The following is a 20,627-nucleotide window of genomic DNA, read 5'->3' as shown; positions in this document are numbered from 1 at the left end:
TTCACCTGTCTACCCTCACTGTGGTTTAAACAAGTTTTCTCTCCAGGTGCTACTCTATGGAATTAGGTTGGACCAGAGACAAGCCACCAAGTAAACGTTTTGTTTTGTTCCGCGTCGTTCCCAAGCAATTTCATGATGGGTTCCATTTATGTCACTTTCAGGAAATGAGTCCACCAAAACATGAAATTTTTAAAAAACAGTCATATATGTCCACAAGATCAGTTCATTTTTTATTTTTTAATGAACATTTAAGATTCATATACAAAAGCTGACAGAGCAGTAAGTCCAGTCATGAAATACATACAAGGAGATAAAATGGAAAATAACTCAATTACAATTTCTCACCACTGAAGCACTACACGCTGGCTGCAGAGAGAGGTGGTCGGTGTTTCAGAGACAGTGATCACACGGGCCAAGTGCTGAGAATGCCGTCAAAACACTGTTTGTTGTTTGTTTTAACATCTCCTTTCTTTCCTTGGCTGTTGTTCAGGTAGTGGGTGGTGTGGGGTGGGGTAAGAAATGTTTCTTTTTCCTCCCAAAAAATTTAAGCAGTTAATTTTTTTCCTCAGGGAAATATTGTATTTGTGTGTCTAACATATGATGTATTTCTGTTATTAATCTGCCTGCATAAATGTTTGCCTACTCTATTTCTTCATGTAAGATCATGCAGCACTTTCCTAATTTCAGAACAGTAAGAATGATCAGAGGCAATTCATTTTGTACATAAATGTCCAAGTTTCCTCATCATGAAAACGTGCTCTTTATGATCTCTGTTTCTCACAATATAGTTGGTCAAGTAATAATCATGGAGAGTTTCCTAAAACATGTATTCGCTGGGAAATTTTGTATGAAATGACATTTGAAGTATAAAAAACATTGTTAGGTAACACTTGAAGCAGTTAAAAATATACGTATCTTGTTGGTAAACTATCAACGTATGATACTGGGCATCTGAGTGTCGGTCATTGTATCCCGTTTTTCTAGAAAGTTGTTTGCTTGATTTGTCAATGGGACATCTTGGAAACATCTGAAGTTACACATAGAAACATCAAGGCAATATTATTTGTACATATTATTAAACATGCAAAAATTTCCTGAAAGATAGTGCTCACATATGGAAAGTCCCTGGGAGCAAGACCTCCCCTGGGTACCATTTCGCTGGAAGTATGGCTGTCTTGGAGTTTGGGAGTGCAGCCGGTTATTTTGGAGAGGCAGCTCCTTTTATCACCGGCTCCCGATTCAAATACGTGGCCCAGTACACTAAGTTGAAAGTGCCGAACAAGACTGGGAATACGATTCGGGACATTTTGTCAATTTTGCTGATACTGTTGTAAGTCTTTTTGCTTTCAGAAGTCTTCTCTTCGGAGGGTTTTACTGAGGCTGAGGTTGTGTTCGACATCCCTGCTGGAGTCTGTTCCTTCGGAATGTTTGGGGGGTGAGACATCTTCCCAGCTGTAAAAGCATTTGCTGACTTATTTAGTATGACTTCACGCTTTTTCTGCAAAATATATAATAGGAATGTAAGGACACGCCATTTGCAGGCAACGGTCAGCTCACCTTGGCGTTCTAAAGGTACACCTTTCAAAAGAGAGAAACACTTGCTTAGCCTGGGAGAGGCCCTCCTCCACTGATGTCTCCAGGTAGCCTGAAGACAGGGCACACATGAGAGCTATGACTGCTATGTAAGTCTGGCAATCCCATTACTGGATATATTTCCAGAGGAACACAGATCATTCTACCATAAAGACACATGCATGAGAGTGTTCACTGCAACACTGTCCACATAACAAAGACATGGAATCAACATAAACACCCATCAATGACAGACTGGATAAAGACAGTGCAGTACATACACACCACGGAATGGTGCAGCCATAAAAAAAGAATGATAAAAAGAATGAGATCCTGTCTTCTGCAGGAACATGGATGGAACTGGAGGCCATTATCTTTAGCAAACTAACACAGGAACAGAAAACCAAATACCACAAGTGGAAGCTGAATGATAAGAACTCATGAACACAAAGGGGAACAACAGACATTGGGGTGGAAGGTGGGAGGAGGAAGAGGAGCAGAAAGAAATAACCATTAGATACTAGGCTTAGTACCTGGGTGACAAAATGATCTGTATAACAAACTCCTGTGACTTGATTTTCCTACAACAAACCTGCACGTGTACCTCTGAACCTAAAATAAAAGTAAAAAAAAAAAAAAATAAAGTCTGGCATTTCTCAAGATCTTGGCATAAACAGAATTAGGACTTCCCCCCTGCAAGGCAGTCATCACTTCTTTACCTTCAAGTGCACCAGCGGGAGGGAATAAGGTGTGTGGATATAAGGGAAGCCCTAAGACGTGGCCTGTGGGGAAGGAGGAAAGGATGTGATTAAACATCATGGTACAATGTTCCCCTTCCCGAGTCCAAGTGATCTCATTGTTCAGTTCCCACCTATGAGTGAGAACATGCGGTGTTTGGTTTTCTCTCTGTGATAGTTTGCTAAGAATGATGGTTTCCACCTGCATCCATGTCCTACAAAGGACGCAAACTCATCCCTTTTTATGGCTCATAATATTCCATGGTGTATATGTGCACATTTTCTAATCCAGTCTTCACTGATGGACATTTGGGTTGATTCCAGTCTTTGCTATTGTTGAATATGGCTGCATAAACATACTTGCATGTGTTTATACAGCATGAATTTAAGATCCTTGGATATACCACAGTAAATGGATGGCTGGGCATATGGTACAGTCTATTCAGATCATTGAGGAATCGCCATACGTTTTCCATAAGGTTGAACTACTTTACAATCCCACCAACGTAGTAAAGGTTCCTATTCCTCCACATCCTCTCCAGCACCTGTTTTTCCTGACTTTTTAGGGCCTATCATGGGAGGGGAGGGGGGAGGGGAGGGATTGCATGGAGTTATACCTGATGGTAAATGACGATTGATGGTCTGACGAGTTGGGGGATGGTGCAGCCACCAACATGGAACAAGTATACATATGGTACACAAACCTGCACGTTATGCAATGTACCCTAGAACTTAAAGTAAATAATAAAAAAAAAAATCTGTACAGAATGCACTCTTTTTGCAAGGTCATTCCACCCAGCAAACAAGGCTTTTTGAGAATCCGCCCATATTGCTGTGTATATCAGTCCATCCTCTCCTTTTCATGGCTGAGTGATGTATCTTTGCATGAATTCCACCGTTAGCCTTACTCTCCAACCCGATGACACCTGCTGTTTCTAATCTAAACTCTACGGATTAAGCAGCTATGAACATTCTTGTATACATTTTGTAATTTTTTTTTTTTTTTTTTTTTGATATAAAATTCTAAACAGGTAAGTTACATTATGGTAGAAGAAATAAAAATAGTGGATATGTTTGGAGAGGTGGGGTCAAGCACTGCCTGGGAAGAGGCATGGTGAGCTTTCTGGAGGCTGGTGATGTCCTCTACTGTGGCAGGGATTCGAGTTACACACAATGTACATATTTGTCCACACTCAACAAAGGTGCCGTTAATACTTGTGCATTTCACCCTACAAATTTTGCTTCAAAGGAATAAAACAGTAAGCTAGTATTGGACTCTAGTTATAATGACATGCATGCTGACATATGGAGTGGGAAATGCATTGCCATCTGAAATTTATTTTGAAATGTAGCAAAAAGATGACAGATTGAGGATGGGTGTATTGATGGACAGATAGCGGGAGAGGTAACAGGTGGTGAGGACACAGGCATAGGTAAATGTTAACAGCAGACGGTTTCACTGTAAACCTCTTTAAACATTGTTGTATGTTTAAAAATGTGCACCATAAAATGTTAGACAACCTGTGTTCCACTACTAAAGTAATATAGTCTCATTAATTAAAACTTGAAAAACACAAGAGAGTAAAGAAAATAAATCAACCGTTAAGAATAAAGAAAAGATAAAAAGCAGAAAGGCCAAGCATAGAGCAGGAGTCAGGGGGCACAGGTGAAACAGGTGAACCAAAACCAGGCCGGGGCAGGGGCATGAGGACCTCCTGGGGAAAGCGTGCGGGAGCCTGCGGGAGGCAGGCCACACCTCAGAAATGCGATGGCAGTTTTGCCAGCCCCGCCTTCCCCACCGACACGTGAGCGCTCATGCAGATCCACCAGAAGAAACCCATACATGCGAGTTACTACTTAGAATGGTTCTAGCTCTGGGTGGAACCAAGTGAAGGGCAAGCTTTGGAAGATACTGCTCTGTCCTGAGGGTGCGCATTTTTACTGGGAAGGAATGTGCAGTGGGGTGGGGGCGGGTGGCAGGGAGCACCCGCCTGGGACTCAGCATAGTCACAGCACTGGTGGTGGAGATGAACACGCGCCCCGGAATCCGCCTGTCCGGAAGGACGTGCTCCCCAGCTGCAGGCATTGTGGCCAGGTGTCGGCTCTTCTGGCAGCCTGAGCTGCAGAGGGCGGTCTGGCCAGACTCATGCCCCTCCTGGGGAAACCAGACACATCTGTTGGGCAGCGAGGCAGGAGTCTAAAGCCCTGGCCACATCCCTGACACAGGGCAACTCCACTGGCCATCTGCTCCACACTCCCCAGCGGGCGAGCCTGCGCCTTGCTAGGCCTGCATCACGGTTTGGTTTCTTCCTCTCTGAATCTCACTGCCTCCTGTTTCCTTTCCCAAACCTTCACTCCTAAAAACTGCCTTATACCCCAAACGCTGACCCAGTGTTTGCTTCTGGAGATCCCAACTTGGAACAATTATTTTTTTAAAGTCCTCTCTACTTCCATGGAACAGTTTACTCGAATAGGCTGACACCAGGCTGTGGTATTCACGCTCGCGGCCAGAGTCTGACCACGGGGTGTGCTGCCTGCATGCCTGCAGATGCTCCATGCCTTCCAGCGCACAGACACTTCCTGGTGGCAGGGGTGGAACCCCCAGCGCCACTGCCTTCCCGGGAACAAGAGAGTCTTGACATTCCACAAGCCAGCCTGAGGCATGCTGCTTATTCTGGAAGACCCTCACTCTCGTCGAATTAGACAATGCAGGTCACCTTCATCCTCTCTCTTCCCTCCAACCTTCCATTCAGAATTCAGATCTACGGTGATTAGATTAGCCAGTGATGGCGACACCCAACACCACCACCCAACCACATGCGTGCTGTCTCCATTCACCCAGGGGTTCATGTTCCTCCTAGACTCACAGGCATGAGCCCGACAACCTTGGTGACTGTCAGGGACTTCTGGCTGCTCCCTGACTTCATACCAGGCTCCAGCCCACTATCCATCATGCACCGTCTATGTCCCAGGCAGGTGACAAACACGCACCTTCCAGCAACACTGCACAGTGTTGGGAAGCCCCATCTCCCCAAACTCCACTCTCATTCCTCCCCGCACAGCACCTTCTCTGGCCCCCTGGTCTGCAGGAACAAGTTCAAACGTGTCGGCCAAGAACTTCCATCATCTGAGAACAGCCTGCTCCCAGCTCCCCAGTCCCTATCACCCAGTGCAGTCAGATCACTCCTGTCCCTCCTCCCAGAGCTCAAAGCACACCCAAGCCCAAGGCCCTTCCTCCAGCTTCTCCTTTCCTCCCTCCATGAGAGCACCCAGAACGGGTCCTGCCAGGCCTTCCCGCAGCCAGGGAGCTAGGCTTGGAAGTGGGGCTTCTATGCTGAAACTACAGCAGGGGAGGGACTCCTGTCAAGTGGAAATAGTGAAGGCACAATGGGCAAGGTCAGGCCAGAACTCCTGACAGCAGAGTCCAACCCGCAGAGCAAGCACAGGGCTGTGGATGGGATGGAAGCAGTTCTCCTGGTGAACCAGGGCATCCTGCTCTGATGTAACTGGCTTGTGGTCCCTGGCTGGGAGGTCGGGACTTACACTTCGAGGCCTCTCTAATGCCTTTCAGGACTCCCTTCACGCTGATTTTCCAAAGGACAGATTACGTTTTACTTTCAGGTCACCCCGATGGCTCTGACCTCCTGTTCTCTCCTTACAGAGATTTGTGTGTTTGATTTCTGTGTGGTGAAATTAGCAGTTCACCATATGCTGCTTTATTTGCTGTCCATGAATGCTATTCTTATCTCCCCAAGGAGACAATGCAGCTTGGAATCTTGGTCACATTTTTTTTCTTCAAATATTCTTAAGATTTGGGCATAAATCACCCTTTAAATACTTGATGGTTCTTTGCTTTGAACAGAGTAATGCTTTCACAACAATTTCTGTGCCTGGTAAAAGGGGGTCAGATCACGGACTCAGCGGGGCTTGGGTGTGCTTTGCTGATCAACTCCTTCCATTACACTGGTGCCCCCGTCTCGACCTGAAGGCCACCTGAAGAGGACAGCCTGCAAGGTGAAGTGGGATAAAACGAGCAGAACAACAGATTCCACAATTAAAACCAGACACATCATCCCTCAAGAGACAGGAGTTACTTCTGCCAAAATAATAGGCTTGAATATAAACAGGCCCAAGCCATTCACATCCTGTCGCCTTTTGCTGGAGTGAAATTGGACTCGTCGTCAGTAAGACTTGGTGACGGCCTTGAGTATAAGGGAAGGAGCATTTGGGAGCTGCCGGGTAGGAAAGAGCAGCACCTTGTCTTATGTTTGGATAGAATCAGGCACACTTTCTCTGTCAAGGGGACCTGGAAGAAGGGAGGAGAAACAGTCAGTACCTTGATTTTAGCTGCTTCCAAGGCTTTTTTGCCATCCCAGGCCCAGCCTCTCTTGGTAAAGTAATTGACCGTGGCAAACTCTATCAGCGCCGAGAAGACGAAGGCATAGCACACGGCTATGAACCAGTCCATGGCGGTGGCGTAGGCCACTTTGGGCAGAGAGTTCCGGGCGCTGATGCTGAGGGTCGTCATGGTCAGCACCGTGGTGACCCCTGCGGGGGTCAGGCGGGGCAGAGTGGAAAACGGAAACAGGGTTCAGTGCCGGCACCCAGGACCCCAGTACAACATGCCCAAAATGATAGACACAAAGGGGACTAGTGATTCTTATTTTTATTTTTTTTTTGAGACAGAGTCTTGCCCAGGCTGGAGTGCAGTGGCGTGATCTCGGCTCACTGCAAGATCTGCCTCCGGGGTTCAAGCAATTCTTGTGCCTCAGCTGCCTGAGTAGCTGGGATTACAGGCAGGCATCCCCACACCTGGCTAATTTTTGTATTTTTAGTAGAGACGGGGTTTCGCCACGTTGGCCAGGCTGGTCTCGAACTCCTGGCCTCATGCAATCCGCCTACCTCGGCCTCCCAAGTGACTGGTGATTTTAATCCCAGCCTGCGCTTTCCTCTACTGTTTTGCTAACACCTAACAGATTCACAGCACTTAGATAGACAATTGCTGACGTTCCGTGTCTTGACTGTCCCTTCCCTTTAGAATATGAACTGAGGAGGGCAGGGATTCAGGTCTGATTTTGGCTCCCACTGCCATGAACAAAGCCAGGCAAACAGCCAGTGCTCAACAAAGACATGTAGAGCGAGTGATGTGTTTCTGTAGCACGAAGGCAAGATCCAAGGCAGAATGACAGTCACATTCACACGGCAGCCAGTAGGTGCCTCCCACTGATTTACTATGCACCTGGAAGTAGAGGGCTCCCTGCAAACAGGGAAGACAGCCTTTCACCTGACTGCAGACTTGTAGGAGCCAGAGAGCAACAGATGCGCCATATCTGAATCTGGGTCTGGACATGTCAGTCCCTCAAAGAGGGAACAGTGTCCCCTGGATCCTGCTGTGCGTGGAGCCTATGGCCACTAGGAAAACTCTGCAGTGACCACACAGCCAGGCTGGATCCCTGGAAGAGGATGTTCCTTAGGACTGGCAGATTATGCACCAGCTACTGGGTCCACTGAGTGTCAGACTCTAGTCTAAGCTGCATTCTGGATGGGTGTCAAGTATCCTTGTTTGGCAGGTTGGGGAGCCTGAAGATTTGAAAGTATTTAGCAAGGTGCCCAAGCTTGCCAGTGAGGAGATGAAACGACCCACACTGGGAGCCAGGCCTGCTGGACTCGCGCAGGTCACAACGCTCCCACCTGCTAGCCCTGCCTTCTGCAGACGCATGCACCTGTGTGGGCAATGCGGGTGTGACACTCCTGCTAAAAACTGTGGGCCTGCAAAATTCATATGTTGAAGTCCTAACCTCCAGTACTCTATATTACGGCCTTATTTGGAAATGCAGTATTTAAGGAAGTAATTAAGTTAAAATGAGGTCACTGGGGTGGGCCCTCATCCGCTGTGACTGACGCCCTTATAAAATGGGGAACCTTGGGGACAGACATGCACACAGGGAGCATGCCGTGTGAGGGCTGGAGTGATGCTGCCAAGAGCTAAGGAGCTACCAGAGGCCAAGAGACAGGCCGGGAACAGACTCTTCCCTTGCAGGCCCCAGGAGGAGCCAGCCCTGCCAACGCCCTGATCCCAGCCTTCCAGCCTCCAGAAGTGTGAGATGATACATTTCTGCTGTTTAAGCCCCCAGTGTGTGGGACTTGGTTACGGCAGTCCCTGGAGACCAGCACGGCACCGAGGACACGTAGTATGCTGGGGTTTCATTCAATGCCATCCTTCACAGCTCCACAAGTACACGGTGAACGTCACTCCCTGCATGAAATCAGCCCTTCCAAAGGAATCAATAGAGATCTTTGATTTTCTTTTAGAAATCCAATTAATCACTGTGTTGAGGGGGAAGAGCTCCACGCAGGATCTTAAACAAGCCTCTTGAGTCTTCTTCTTGGGCCTTTAATATCTTAACATGCATTGGGAATCTCCCTCCACTCCCTGCCAAAAAACCCCCGACAGTAACAGGCAATCCCCTGCCCGCTTTCTTTCTGCCTACCAACTAATTTCCCCTAAAGAGTTCATGAGGCACATGAACTCGGGGAGCACTGCCTGGTCACCAGCCAACCTCCACACCTTCCGGAAACAATCCTGACGCTCGCTCGGGCTTGGCAAGCGAAGCTGGACTCTTGGCTGGAGGCAGAGTGATGATGAGACGGGAGCGCCCCTGTGCCCCTCGCTCCTGAACTCCCTGAGCTCTTGGTCAGCCTACACTCTGGGGGAGCATTAAGATGAAACGCATGCTAACATTTTCCTGCTTTGGAAAGGAAACTGCAATAGCAAATGCTGATGTGTGAATCGCACTTTACGGTTTACAGAGATGTGAGCATCCAGGATCACAACGGACTGGCAAAAGTGCCTTTACTATCTTCCTGAATCTGAGGCAGCTGAGCTTGGAGGTAATTAAGACTCAGACGCTCAGCTGTGTCTGCTGAGCCGCGGCACCTCCTGAGTTAGAGTTCTCCCAATTTAGCTGATGTCTTAGGGACGTAAAATGATGCTGCTCTAGGTTCTCATTAGGTATACAGATGTAATTTATTCCTGTTGCATCTCTTTGATTGTTATTTGGTGATTAATTTTAAACTGGCATGCACATTTCAAAGAAAACTGCCTGATAACTTACAAAGTCATACTTGATGAGAACCAAAAGTACTGCAGACTGAGGATCCCTATTTCAAAAATCTGAAACCTGAAATGCTACAAAATCCAAAACTTTTTGGGCACCGACATAACGCTCAAAGACAATGCTCCGTGAAGCTCATTTCAGATTTTCAGATGAGAGAGACTCAACTGGTATCATGCAATTCTTCCAAAATTTAAAAAAATCTGGCATCCGAAACACTTTTGGTTCCAAGCATTTGGGATAAGGGACGCTCAACCTGCATAGCAAAATCTCACATAAAACAGATACATGCTGGCAAGGTCAAACCACGCAAAAAGGCTTTACAGCAAGGAAATAACTGTAAATAGACCATGTGATATTCCTTAAATCCTTCTTTGGAGAGAAATCCTAAACCCTAATCCTTAACATTAAATTCTTAATGAATTGATCAACTTGTTTTCCAGGTCACACAACACAGAGGCAGCACTAGAAGTTTCGTGGAGGTTGTTGCTGTTGCTGTGGGGTGGTTAGGGTCAGTGGCAAAACACCAGTGTCCTGGCCTGGCTTGGGGATACTCACCAAAAACTGTCCTGGCTGGGACTGATTCCCGGTTCAGCCAGAAGGACACCTGTGATAAGATCACGGTCATTATGCAGGGAAGGTAGGTCTGGATGACAAAGTAGCCAATCTTCCTTTTCAGGTGGAAGTGAGCTGTCATGATTGTGTATTCGCCTGCAAAGAAGCAAATGAACGCACATCAGTCCCCTAGAGTCTCTGCTTGCTGCATCCAGGGAGTTCACCAGGAGCCTCCCTTCCACTCCCCTGTCAGGTGGGACAAGCATTCATTTGTATGATCTGGGTTAAGGAGAGGACACAGGAGGATGCCTGAATTTCTTATCAGTCATTTTATAAGTAAGTCTGACGACCCCTGGTCTCTGAAGAGCCTTTGCTGACGGAAGCTTTTCCTGGGGGAAATCAGATTTGTGTGTTTTACTAATCTCCGGTCACAATCTGTGCCTCTCTCCCCCCTACTCCCTCGCCTGCTTCTGCAATTAGGATTTCGGGATTTAGCCTCCCCAGATATAACTCAGGATTTCACAGAGCCCTGCAGAGGGTGGACAGAGTCCTTCTTGTGTCCAGTCTACAGGCTCCAGGAAGGTGAGACGACCACTCCCACCAGCAGCAGGCCCTGTGCTGGCTGCGTCCCAGGTGCAGAGTGAGATGCAGTGGCTCAGGAGGCCCTGGGTCCTGGCAATTCATCCCTTCTGCCACCTACCAGAGTTGTGTCACCTGTTCTCTGAAATTGGGGGCCTTTCCTTGGCGATGCCCCAGTGCCTTCTCTGGATTTGCCTGGCTGTGTGGGAGGCACGAGGAGACCTCCCATTCATTGCTGAGAATGATGCCGTCCTCATGGTGAACTGGTAAGGAGCTGAGGTCGGGGACTGTGGTCAGGGAGTGTGAGGCCTGCTGGGCCAGTCTTCTTGCTACCTGGATTTGCCTCTCCCTGGGGAGATGGGAAGTGTTCTTTGAGGGGTGGAGGAAAAGCAATTCAAAAAACTTTGGCTGAATTGTGAGGAGTAGATGGTGTGGCTGGAAAGCTGCGTTGCACTGTGAACGTGGGGAGAACAGGCTGGGGGACTCCATCAGCACAGGCCCCGGTCTGTTGCAGTAGTGGTCTGCAGCTGCAGGGACTGCGTGTTGGGACATTAGAGTCTGACATCACAGTTGCAGTGTTTACTATTGGGATGGAAGCCCACAGCGCAGCAAGGCCCACTGTGGCTGCTTCACTGAGTGTCAACTCAAAACATGTCGTATGTAGGAGATGAAGGAACCATAGCAATCACATGTGGCAAAATCGGCCCTCTAACACAAGAGGAGCCAGCAATCTCAGTGGTGCCTGGACAGGCCAGCAATGCAAAGGTGCACTTTTCCCGTAGTCCGCAGCAGGTGAGGGAGCAGAGCCGGCTCGAAGACCAGAGAGAGAAATGGGCAAAGAAGAGGCAGAGGGTGTGTTGGTAGCAAGGACTGGATCTCTACCGGTGATCCAAGTCTGTGTCTCCTTAGCACTTGAAGAAGTGAAATGGCATTCTGTTTTACAGTAGGGCTTGAAATTACTCTCCTACTTCTAATTCTTTTGGCGGTAGTTCTTTTCATTTTGTTTTATTTTTGAGTTGAGGGTAGGAAAATTCGATCGTGTTTGTTTTAAAAGATTGTAGAATGCAAACAGGAGTAGAAATCCCAGTTATTAATATTCAAAGAACTATATGAAACAGTTCCAAACTGGAATATCCTCCCTCAGCATCGCAATTGCTTACACCAAACTCTTGCTATACTACCTTCCACTGGTTTGCATAAAACCGGCCCGTTCCCTCTGCCTTTCCCTTTAGCATGGTAACCAAATGGTGAAGCCATCCTTCCAGACTCTCATATCCCCCAGGGATGCCCAGCGCACAGGCCCGTGGGTCAACAGGGTGCTGACTGCGTGTGTGTGCACCCAGAACAGGCTATGCACTAAACGGCCTGTGTGCTCGGCCAGCTGCAAGGATAGCGGTGCTGACAATCAGCCGTGCTGACAGAGCGCTCCCCTGAAAATATCCCCTGGGGCTTAGAGCTCATTCTGCCATCAGGGCTCCCTGCCTCCCTTTAGGCTTTTCTCCAAGGCTGCAGAAGCTCTTTGGAGCTCAAAACCCCCTCCTTTGCTCACAGCACTCTCTGGTGACCTTGACCTCTATGGCTGGGCCTGCCTGCCCTGGAGACATCTGGCCACATACCTGCAGGCTCTGGAGATGCAATGTACCCTGTTCCTTTGGTCTCCCCACCAACTTGGCGTCAGGGGAAGCCAGGCTGGGATACTGACCCTGCAGGGCTCAGGCCAGCCCAGGGCACCTGGCATGGAGAGTGTCTGCTTCCTTCGTGTCCATTTCAGCTCTTTGTAGGCTGCCCGGTTGTGCTTTCCCAACTTCAACTCCAGGGAACTCTCCGCACTGTTTAAAGCAGGAGGTGGCGGAGCAGGTAACTGGGGGTATTTGTAGGAAGCTGTCTACCTTTCCTGCTTAGGGGTGTGTTATATAAGCAGGTCCACCGCAACTGCTGGCCACAGCTGGTGCCTCTGTGTGCAGCTGCAGGGAGGGGCGGGCTGGGAGGACTCCCTTGGCCAGCTCTCACACAGCTGTGGCCCAGGGAGAGCACAACTGTCCAGGACAGGGTGTGCTTGGCTGCTGTGCCACCTCCCACGTGGCCCTGCAGAGGGGTGCTGGGAGCAGCGAGCTCTCCGAGGCTGTGGTGGCCGGAGTGCACCTGGGAGCCCTCACCTGTGCTGGTGCTGATGTTCTCAGTGCCCACCGTCTGCCCCATCAGGTGGTACTGGTTCAGTCTGGAGCCATCTTCCGCCACCACCACAGACTTGGTGGAGCCGTTGGTCCAGACATAGACGACTTCAGAATTAGGGTAGGCATCTGTATGAGGAGGGGGCAGAAAGTGACATAAACATGAAATCATTCCCAGCCTGGAAAACACAGAAGCTTTTACTAAAGTAGCAAGAGAGAGGATGAGAACGTTTGAAAAGTCACAGTTCCACGACCTAAAGAATGCGCAGGTGGCTGGACCAGGGCAGATGACGCTGCAGTTCAGCTTCTTCCCATGTCTAAAGGCCTGGGTGCCAGGCTGCTGTCTGGCACTTCCTGGTACATGTGTGCTTCTCTGCAGAGTGCACGATGGTGCAGCAGGTGAGAATGTGGGCTCTGAGACCAGACTGCCTGGGTCCCTCCAGCTCTGTGACTTTGTCAGGTCACTTATTCTCTGTGCCTCAGTGCCTTCATCATAGAATGGGATTAAGACAGCAGCCAGGTCTGAGGGCTCTGGCTATGACTGCATGACCTACATCAAGATTTACAAGCACGGAGTGCCTGAAGCAGCAGCCGTCCGCATTCCCCACTCCAAGCCTTCCACTCTCCAACAGGCACCTGCTGTCCATGCCATCCTGGGTGTGAAGGTGGTGTGGCAAGCAGGACCTGCACCCCTGGTGTCACACCTGTGAATATGGTACCTTACTTGGCAAAAGACACTATGCACATGGAATTCAGGTTCTGGACCTTAATATCAGAAGCTTATATATGATTTTCCCAGGGGGTGCAATCTTATCACTTGCCCCCTTAAAAACAGAGAACTTCCCTAATCAGAGAGGTTAGAAGCATGACAAAGGGCTCCACTCACCACTGCTGGCTTGAGGATGGGGTAAGGGGGGCCATAAGCCGAAGAGAGTGGGCAGCCTCTAGAAGATGTGACTATGCTGGAATATATGAATCTGGAAGCTTGCAAAGTAGCCCAAAGCTTAGGGCAGTTCTGATAGTCAGGGACTGTATTAGTCTGTTCTCATGCTGCTATGAAGAAATACCCAAGACTGGGTAATTTATCAAGAAAAGAGGTTGAATGGATCCACAGTTCCACATGGCTGGGGAGGCGTCAGGAAACTTACAATCATGGCGGAAGGCATCTCTTCACAGGGTGGCAGGAGAGAGGAGTGCCAGCAGGGGAAATGCCAGACGCTTATAAAACCATCAGATCTCGTGAGACTCACTCACTATCACGAGAACAGCATGGAGGAATTGCCCCCATAATCCAATTACCTCTACTAGTCCCGCCCTTGACATGTAGGGATTATTATAATCCAAGGTGAGATCTGGGTGGGGACACAGAGCCAAACCATATCAGGGGCCACCTGAGAATACAAACGTTCATCTAAACAGTGTGCAGAGCACAGGAAACAGTGCTTCCCTCATCAGCTGATGAGGAGCTGACAACTCAGTGCCAAATCTGCTCAAGGACGAAAGGGAAGCAGGGAGGGAAGAGAAGGAGAGATGCAGGGAGGAGGACATAGGGGTCCTCTGGGAGTGGTAGAGGTCTGAGGGTGGAGGTGCCTCCTGCAAAGGCCTGGAGGGAGGCAGACTGAGGACGTGAGACTCGATGGAATTCGTGGAGTGTGGAGCCTGCGGCCCACCCATCACTTTCCTCAGTGGGACTGGGGATGGCATACAGTCATTGATGGCTCCTCCTGGGCTCAAGGCCAAGTGGCATACTAACCCGGGACCAGGGGCACGTCCCTGAGCACTGCCAGCAGGGAGAGCTGTGGGGAGGCCGGCCGGGGCCGAGGCCAGCCTGACCTGAGGCCTCGCTGGGAGCAAATCCCGTGAGCCCCTTTCTCCACGGTTAGGGCGCAGAGCTTGGATAATCCTTACCTTACAGTAAGAATCCAGTGAAATTATCATTGTACGGATGAAAGATACCTAGAATCACTAAGTGACATATAACGCATCATCATAATTCACATGATCTTGTTTTTCAAACTACTAGTGACTATTAAATGGCCTATGGATATTGATGATGCCAATAGCATTAATAATGACAGCAGCAAGAGACAATGTGGTTGCAGTGCGTCAGCTGACATCACCGAGTTCTGCTCTCCTCATCACATTAAGAGTGGGAATAAATGGCCTCTCGTGTCCATTTCAGCTCCACTGTTCAGCAACCAACACTAAATCCCTTCTCTGTGTCAGCAGTGTGGCGTTCAGTCTTTTTGCGGGGACAAGAGTAAATGAGGCAATCAGGGTTGCAGTGCCAGCATTTGTCTTGATTTAGAGCTCTGGAAAACATAAAGCTCATCCTCCTCTGACCACACATCAGCAGAGCCAGGCAAGACGGTCTGAAACATTTTCACGCACATCGAACTTGGAAATTCATTACCGATTTCCTCAGGGCTTCTTCCCCTGGGTTGACCCTGCCTGTCCTCTCCTAGCCTTGCAAATCCTGACCGGGAGGTAGCAGTGGCACAAATTCTCGAGGTCTTTCAGAAACCATGGGGCTTCTGAATAACTACAAAGGAAGTAAGGCAGCATGGACCTGACACTCACTACTAGGGTGGCCTTGAGCAACCTCTTTGAGCTCTCGGCCTCAATTTCCCCATCGGAATAACCTCCATCTGCTAGTTCACTAGTTCATGACAAAGTGGATATGTGAACGTCGAGTATTTAGCACACACCTGACTCACAATAGGTACTTCATCAACAACAGCTATAATGGACATAACCGTGTGGGCAATGATTTTTGCTTGGTGTCAAATCCGAAAAGGTCTTTTTACTTTAATTTACTTTCTTATTGTTGGTCCAAAGCAAACTCAGTTTGTGAGTCTCTGGTAAGCTCAGGCAACTGTGTGACTCTGTGTGTTTGCTGCCTATGACAATGCAGATTAGAATGTAACAGATTCTTAGAATTTTTGGGATTTGAAAATGTACAGGGTTTGAGTTTTTGAGTTATCTAAACCCATATCTCTAGGCTTCCCATTCTTTCTTTTCTTTTCTTTCTTTCTTTTTTTTTTTTTTTTTTTGAGACAATCTCTCTCTATCACCCAGGCTGGAGTGCAGTGGCACGATCTTGGCTCACTGCAACCTCTGTCTCCCGGGTTCAAGCGATTCTTCCACCTCAGCCTCCTGAGTAGGTGGGATTACAGGCATGTGCCACCATGCCCGGATCATTTTGTATTTTTTGTATAGACGGGGTTTTGCCATGTTGGCCAGGCTGGTCTTGAAGTCCTGGCCTCAAGCGATACCCCCGCCTCGGCCTCCCCTCTCTTTGAAAGCCTGGGTGAGAATGAGCAGAATAACAACAGCACAAGACCTTGTCACAGCACCCCAGTGAGACCATCTGCAGCCTCCTGAGCTGAACAACAGGTCAGCACCTAACACGTCAATTGTAAAACTTTAAAAACACAAAAGGATAAAGACATGTTATCTCTGATGGCCTACTGGACACCCAATATCTCTGCTTTAAATTTGACAGTAAAAATGACATCAGCGGGGTTTGGCCACACCCTTTGCCTTGCCCAAGATCAAATGGGAGGTAAGAGGAATAAGCCAATGGGGATGAACAGATAACACATCTGCCCAGGTACCAGTGAAGATACACTCTCATCACTGCGCCACAGTAAGACCTTGCAGAATCACGTAGGTTATGGCCATGACTGGCCTGACAGGGAGAGAGTCAGAGACCATGCTGTTACTGTTTATGAACTTAATGGGCCCAGATCAGGAAAGAAGAAAAAGAACTGTCACTTTGCCAGCAGAAAAGACTCTCTGCCTTGCAGACAGCAGTGAGAAGCAAGGCAGAGGCCAGCAGTGTTTAGGAGGAAATCCCTCATGTAACAATTGCTTACCCCTCCCTCATATGCCGATTGGCTTTTTTACCTTCAATTCACCAGCTCCTTCCAATTATTTCCAATTTCCTGATGGAAAACAGTATTTCCCAAGTCATCTGATCTTAAAATCAAGTGGCGGTCTTTGAATTGCATCCCTCTTTTCCCCTCTACCTCCACTTTTCGTATCTGGCCACCACCCTGCTCTCCGCTCCCTCACTTCTAAAGACTTCACGGGAACTCCCAGCTTTTGGTTTCAGCTCCACAAATAGTGATTTTTGCATATTCTTCCTCTGCTTCAACAAACATCACTCACCCTGCCTGCTACTTTTTTTGTTTTTAAGTTCCGGGATACATGTGCAGGATGTGCATGTTTGTTACAAAGATAAGCACGTGCCATGGTGGTTTGCTGCATCTATCAACCCATCACCTAGGTATTAAGCCCAGCATTCATTAGCTAATTTTCCTGATGCTTTCCCTCCCCACACTACCCTGCCACAGGCCTCAATGTGTGTTATTCCCCACCCTGCGTCCATCTGTTCTCATTGTTCAGCTCCCACTTATAAGTGAGAACATGCAGTGTTTAATTTTCTGTTCCTGTGTTAGTTTGCTGAGGATGATGGTTTCAGCAAAGGACATGATCTTGTTCCTTTTTATGGCTGCACAGTATTCCATGGGGTATATGTACCACGTTTTCCTTATCCAGTCTATCATTGATGGGCATTTGGGTTGATTCCATGTCTTTGCTATTGTGAATAGTGCTGAATGAACATATGCATGATGTATCTTTATTTTTATTTTTATTTTTTTTTTGAGGCGGGAGCTCGCTCTGCGCCCGGACTGGAGTTGCAGTGGCCAGATCCTCAGCTCACTGCAAGCTCCGCCTTCCCGGGTTTACGCCATCGGCCTGCCCCTCAGCCTCGCTGAGTAGCTGGGACTTACAGGCCGCCGCCACCTCGCCCGGCTAGTTTTTGTATTTTAGGTGGAGACGGGGTTTCAGCCGGTGTTAAGCCAGGATGGTCTCGATCTCCTGACCTCGTGTCCGCCCGTCTCGGCCTCCCAAAAGTGCTGGATTTACAGGCTGAGCCACGTGCCCGGCCAAAGAAAAGAGGTTTTTTTTTTTTTTTTTTTTTTTGAGCGGAGTCTTGCTCTGTCGCCCAGGCTGGAGTGCAGTGGCCGGATCTCCGCTCACTGCAAGCTCGCCTTCCGGGTTTCGCCATTCCCTGCCTCAGGCCTCCCGAGGAGCTGGAGCTGGGACTACAGACGCCACCACCTCGCCCGGTTAGTTTTTGTATTTTTTTTTTTTTAGTAGAGACGGGGTTTCACCATGTTAGCCAGGATGGTCTCGATCTCCTGACCTTGTGATCCGCCCGTCTCGGCCTCCCAAAGTGCTGGGATTACAGGCTTGAGCCACCGCGCCCGGCCGCATGTATCTTTATAATAGAATGATTTATATTCCTTTGTATATACCCAGTTATGGGATTGCTGGGTCAAATGGTATTTCTAGTTCTAGGTCTTTGAGGAATCACCATACTGTCTTCCACAATGGCTGAACTAATTTACCTTCCCACCAACAGTGTAAAAGCGTTCCTGTTTCTCCTCAGTCTTGCCAGCATCTGTTGTTTCTTGACTTTGTAATAGTCACCATTCTGGCTGGTGTGAGATGGTATCTCATCGTAGTTTTGATTTGCATTTCACTAACGATCAGTGATGTTAAGCTTTTTTTCATGTTTGTTGGCTGCATGAAATGTCTTCTTTTGAGAATTATCTGTTCCTGTCCTTTGCCCACTTTTTAATGGGGTTGTTTTTTCCTTGTAAATTTGTTTAAGTTCCTTGTAGATTCTGGATATTAGACAACTGTCAGATGGATAGCTTGCAAAAATGTTCTCCCATTCTGTAGGCTGTCTGTTCACATTGATGACAGTGTCTTTTGCTGTGCAGAAGCTATTTAGTTTAATTAGATCCCATTTGTCAATTTTTGCATTTTTTGAAACTGCTTTTGACATTTTTGTCATAAAATCTTTGCCCATGCCGATATCCTGAATAGCATGGCCTAGATTTTCTTCTAGGGTTTTTATAGTTTTGAGTTTTACATTTAAGTCTTTAATCCATCTTGATTTGATTTTTGTATAAGGTGTAAGGGAGGGATCCACTCTCAGTTTTCTGCATATCCTGCCTGCTCCTCTGACTCTTTCATATTTTAGACCCTTCCTGTTTGAGGGGTAAAGCTACCCTGTCATTTCCCCAGATTGTCATTTCCCCAGATGAGGCTTCTCTTTTGTTTCAATACCTTGACGGCTGATTGGTGGCCATTTGTGCTCTGCTCTGTTTTCCGTATGCCTCTTTCTATTCCAACCCTACCACGTTCAGCTCAAAGCATGGTCCTTATAGTAAATATTCTCGTCTATGAATTCCAAATGGTTTCAGCTGCACAAAGGCATTTACCCCAGTTTTCCAAACGTGCCCATAATGAGCTCCTTGGAAACAGACCATGGTTCGCGCTTCTGTGTTCCTCACTGCACCTAGCTGAGTGCTGAATGCTTAACACAGCTGCTATAGAATGAATGTTTGTCTTTCACAAAATTCTTATGTTAAAATCTAATCCTAAATGGGATTGGTCGTAAGAGCCTCTGGGAGGTGATTAGGTCATGAAGGGGGAGGCCTCACAAAAGAGGTCTCAGAGAGACCCCTCGCTCCTACCACCATGTGAGGGCACAATGAGAACATGGTTGTCTGTGAACCAGGAAGCAGACTCTGATCAGACATCCAATCTGCTAGCACCTTGGTCTTGAACTTCTCAGCCTGCAGAACTGTGAGAAACACATTCCTGTTATGTATGAGTTACCCAACATTTGGTATTCTGTTACAGCAGCCTGAATGAACTCAGATAGAAATTGGCAGCAGGCACGGTGGCTAGCACCTGTAATCCCAGCACTCTAGGAGGCCGAGGTGATCACTTGAGGTCAGGAGTTCGAGACCAGCCTGGCCAAGATGGTGAAACCCCGTTTCTACCAAAAAAAATACAAAAATTAGCTGGGCATTTTGGCAGGTGCCTGTAATCCCAGCTACTTGGGAGGCTGAGGCAGGAGAATTGCTTGAACCTGGGAGGTGTAGGTTGCAGTGAGCCAAGATCATGCTACCGCACTCCAGCCTGAGCAACAGAGTGAGACTCTGTCTCAAAAAAAAAAGAAGGAAAGAAAACGAAATTGGCACCAAGAGTGGGGTGCTGCTGTAACAAATACCTCAAAATGTGGAAGTGGCCTTGGGACCAGGTTATGGGTAGAGGCTGGAAGAGATGTATGCTAGAAGAAGCCTACATTTTAATGAATGGACTATTTACAGCAACTCTGGTGAGGGCCCAGAAAGAAAAGAGGAGAGTTGTAGAGAAAGTCTCCATTTTCTTTGAGAATATCTAAGCAATCCTGAGCAGAACGTTGGTTGGAATATGGACAGTAAAGGTCATTCCAATGAGGTCTCAGATAAAAAATGAGAAACATGTTATTGGAAGCTGGAGGACAGGTGATCTTCATTACCAAGTGGCAGAGAGCTTGACTGCACCATGTTCGTGTTCTGTTCACAGTTTTTGTGGAAGGTGGAACTGGGAGTAATGAAGTTGAATATTAGCTGAGGAAATACGCTAAACAAAGTGTTGAAGTGGTCTGTTTCTCTAATAGTTTATTGTAAAAAGGGAGAAGAGGGAAATGACTTAAAGATGGAATTGTTAGTTAAGAAGGAAGCAGGCCGGGCATGGTGGCTTACGCTTGTAATCCCAGCACTTTGGGAGGCCGAGGTGGGTGGATCACCTGAGGTCAGGAGTTTGTGACCAGCTTGGCCAATATGGTGAAACCTCTTCTCTACTAAAAATGCAAAAATTAGCCAGGCATAGTGGTGGGCACCTGTAATCAGAGCTACTTGGGAGGCTAAAGCAGGAGAATGGCTTGAACCTGGGAGGTGGAGGTTGCAGTGATCGTGCCATTGCACTCCAGCCAGGGTCACAAGAGTGAAACTCTGTCTCAAAAAACAACAACAACAAAAGACAAA

The 20,627-nt window shown here is 47.9% G+C and overlaps 1 protein-coding gene across 1 annotated transcript in view; it reads right to left on the bottom strand.

Annotated features, from left to right (window-relative positions):
* Positions 1–207: 207 nt before the first annotated feature.
* Positions 208–20,627, bottom strand: part of GABRA5 (gamma-aminobutyric acid type A receptor subunit alpha5) — an 87,959-nt gene continuing 67,539 nt past the window's right edge. The window contains exons 8-11 of the mRNA XM_017882416.1: positions 12,715–12,858; positions 9,983–10,135; positions 6,646–6,857; positions 208–1,498 (exon numbers count right to left, since the gene is read on the bottom strand). Coding sequence (XP_017737905.1) covers positions 1,199–1,498; positions 6,646–6,857; positions 9,983–10,135; positions 12,715–12,858 — 809 coding nt within the window. The 3' untranslated portion in view covers positions 208–1,198. The remainder of the gene's footprint in view (positions 1,499–6,645; positions 6,858–9,982; positions 10,136–12,714; positions 12,859–20,627) is intronic.

Source organism: Rhinopithecus bieti, unplaced genomic scaffold (genome assembly GCF_001698545.2).
Source record: "Rhinopithecus bieti isolate Rb0 unplaced genomic scaffold, ASM169854v2 scaffold_13247, whole genome shotgun sequence".
Lineage (NCBI taxonomy): Eukaryota > Metazoa > Chordata > Mammalia > Primates > Cercopithecidae > Rhinopithecus > Rhinopithecus bieti.
The sequence above is the reverse complement of the archived record's forward strand: the minus strand, read 5'-3'. Positions and strand labels throughout refer to the sequence as shown.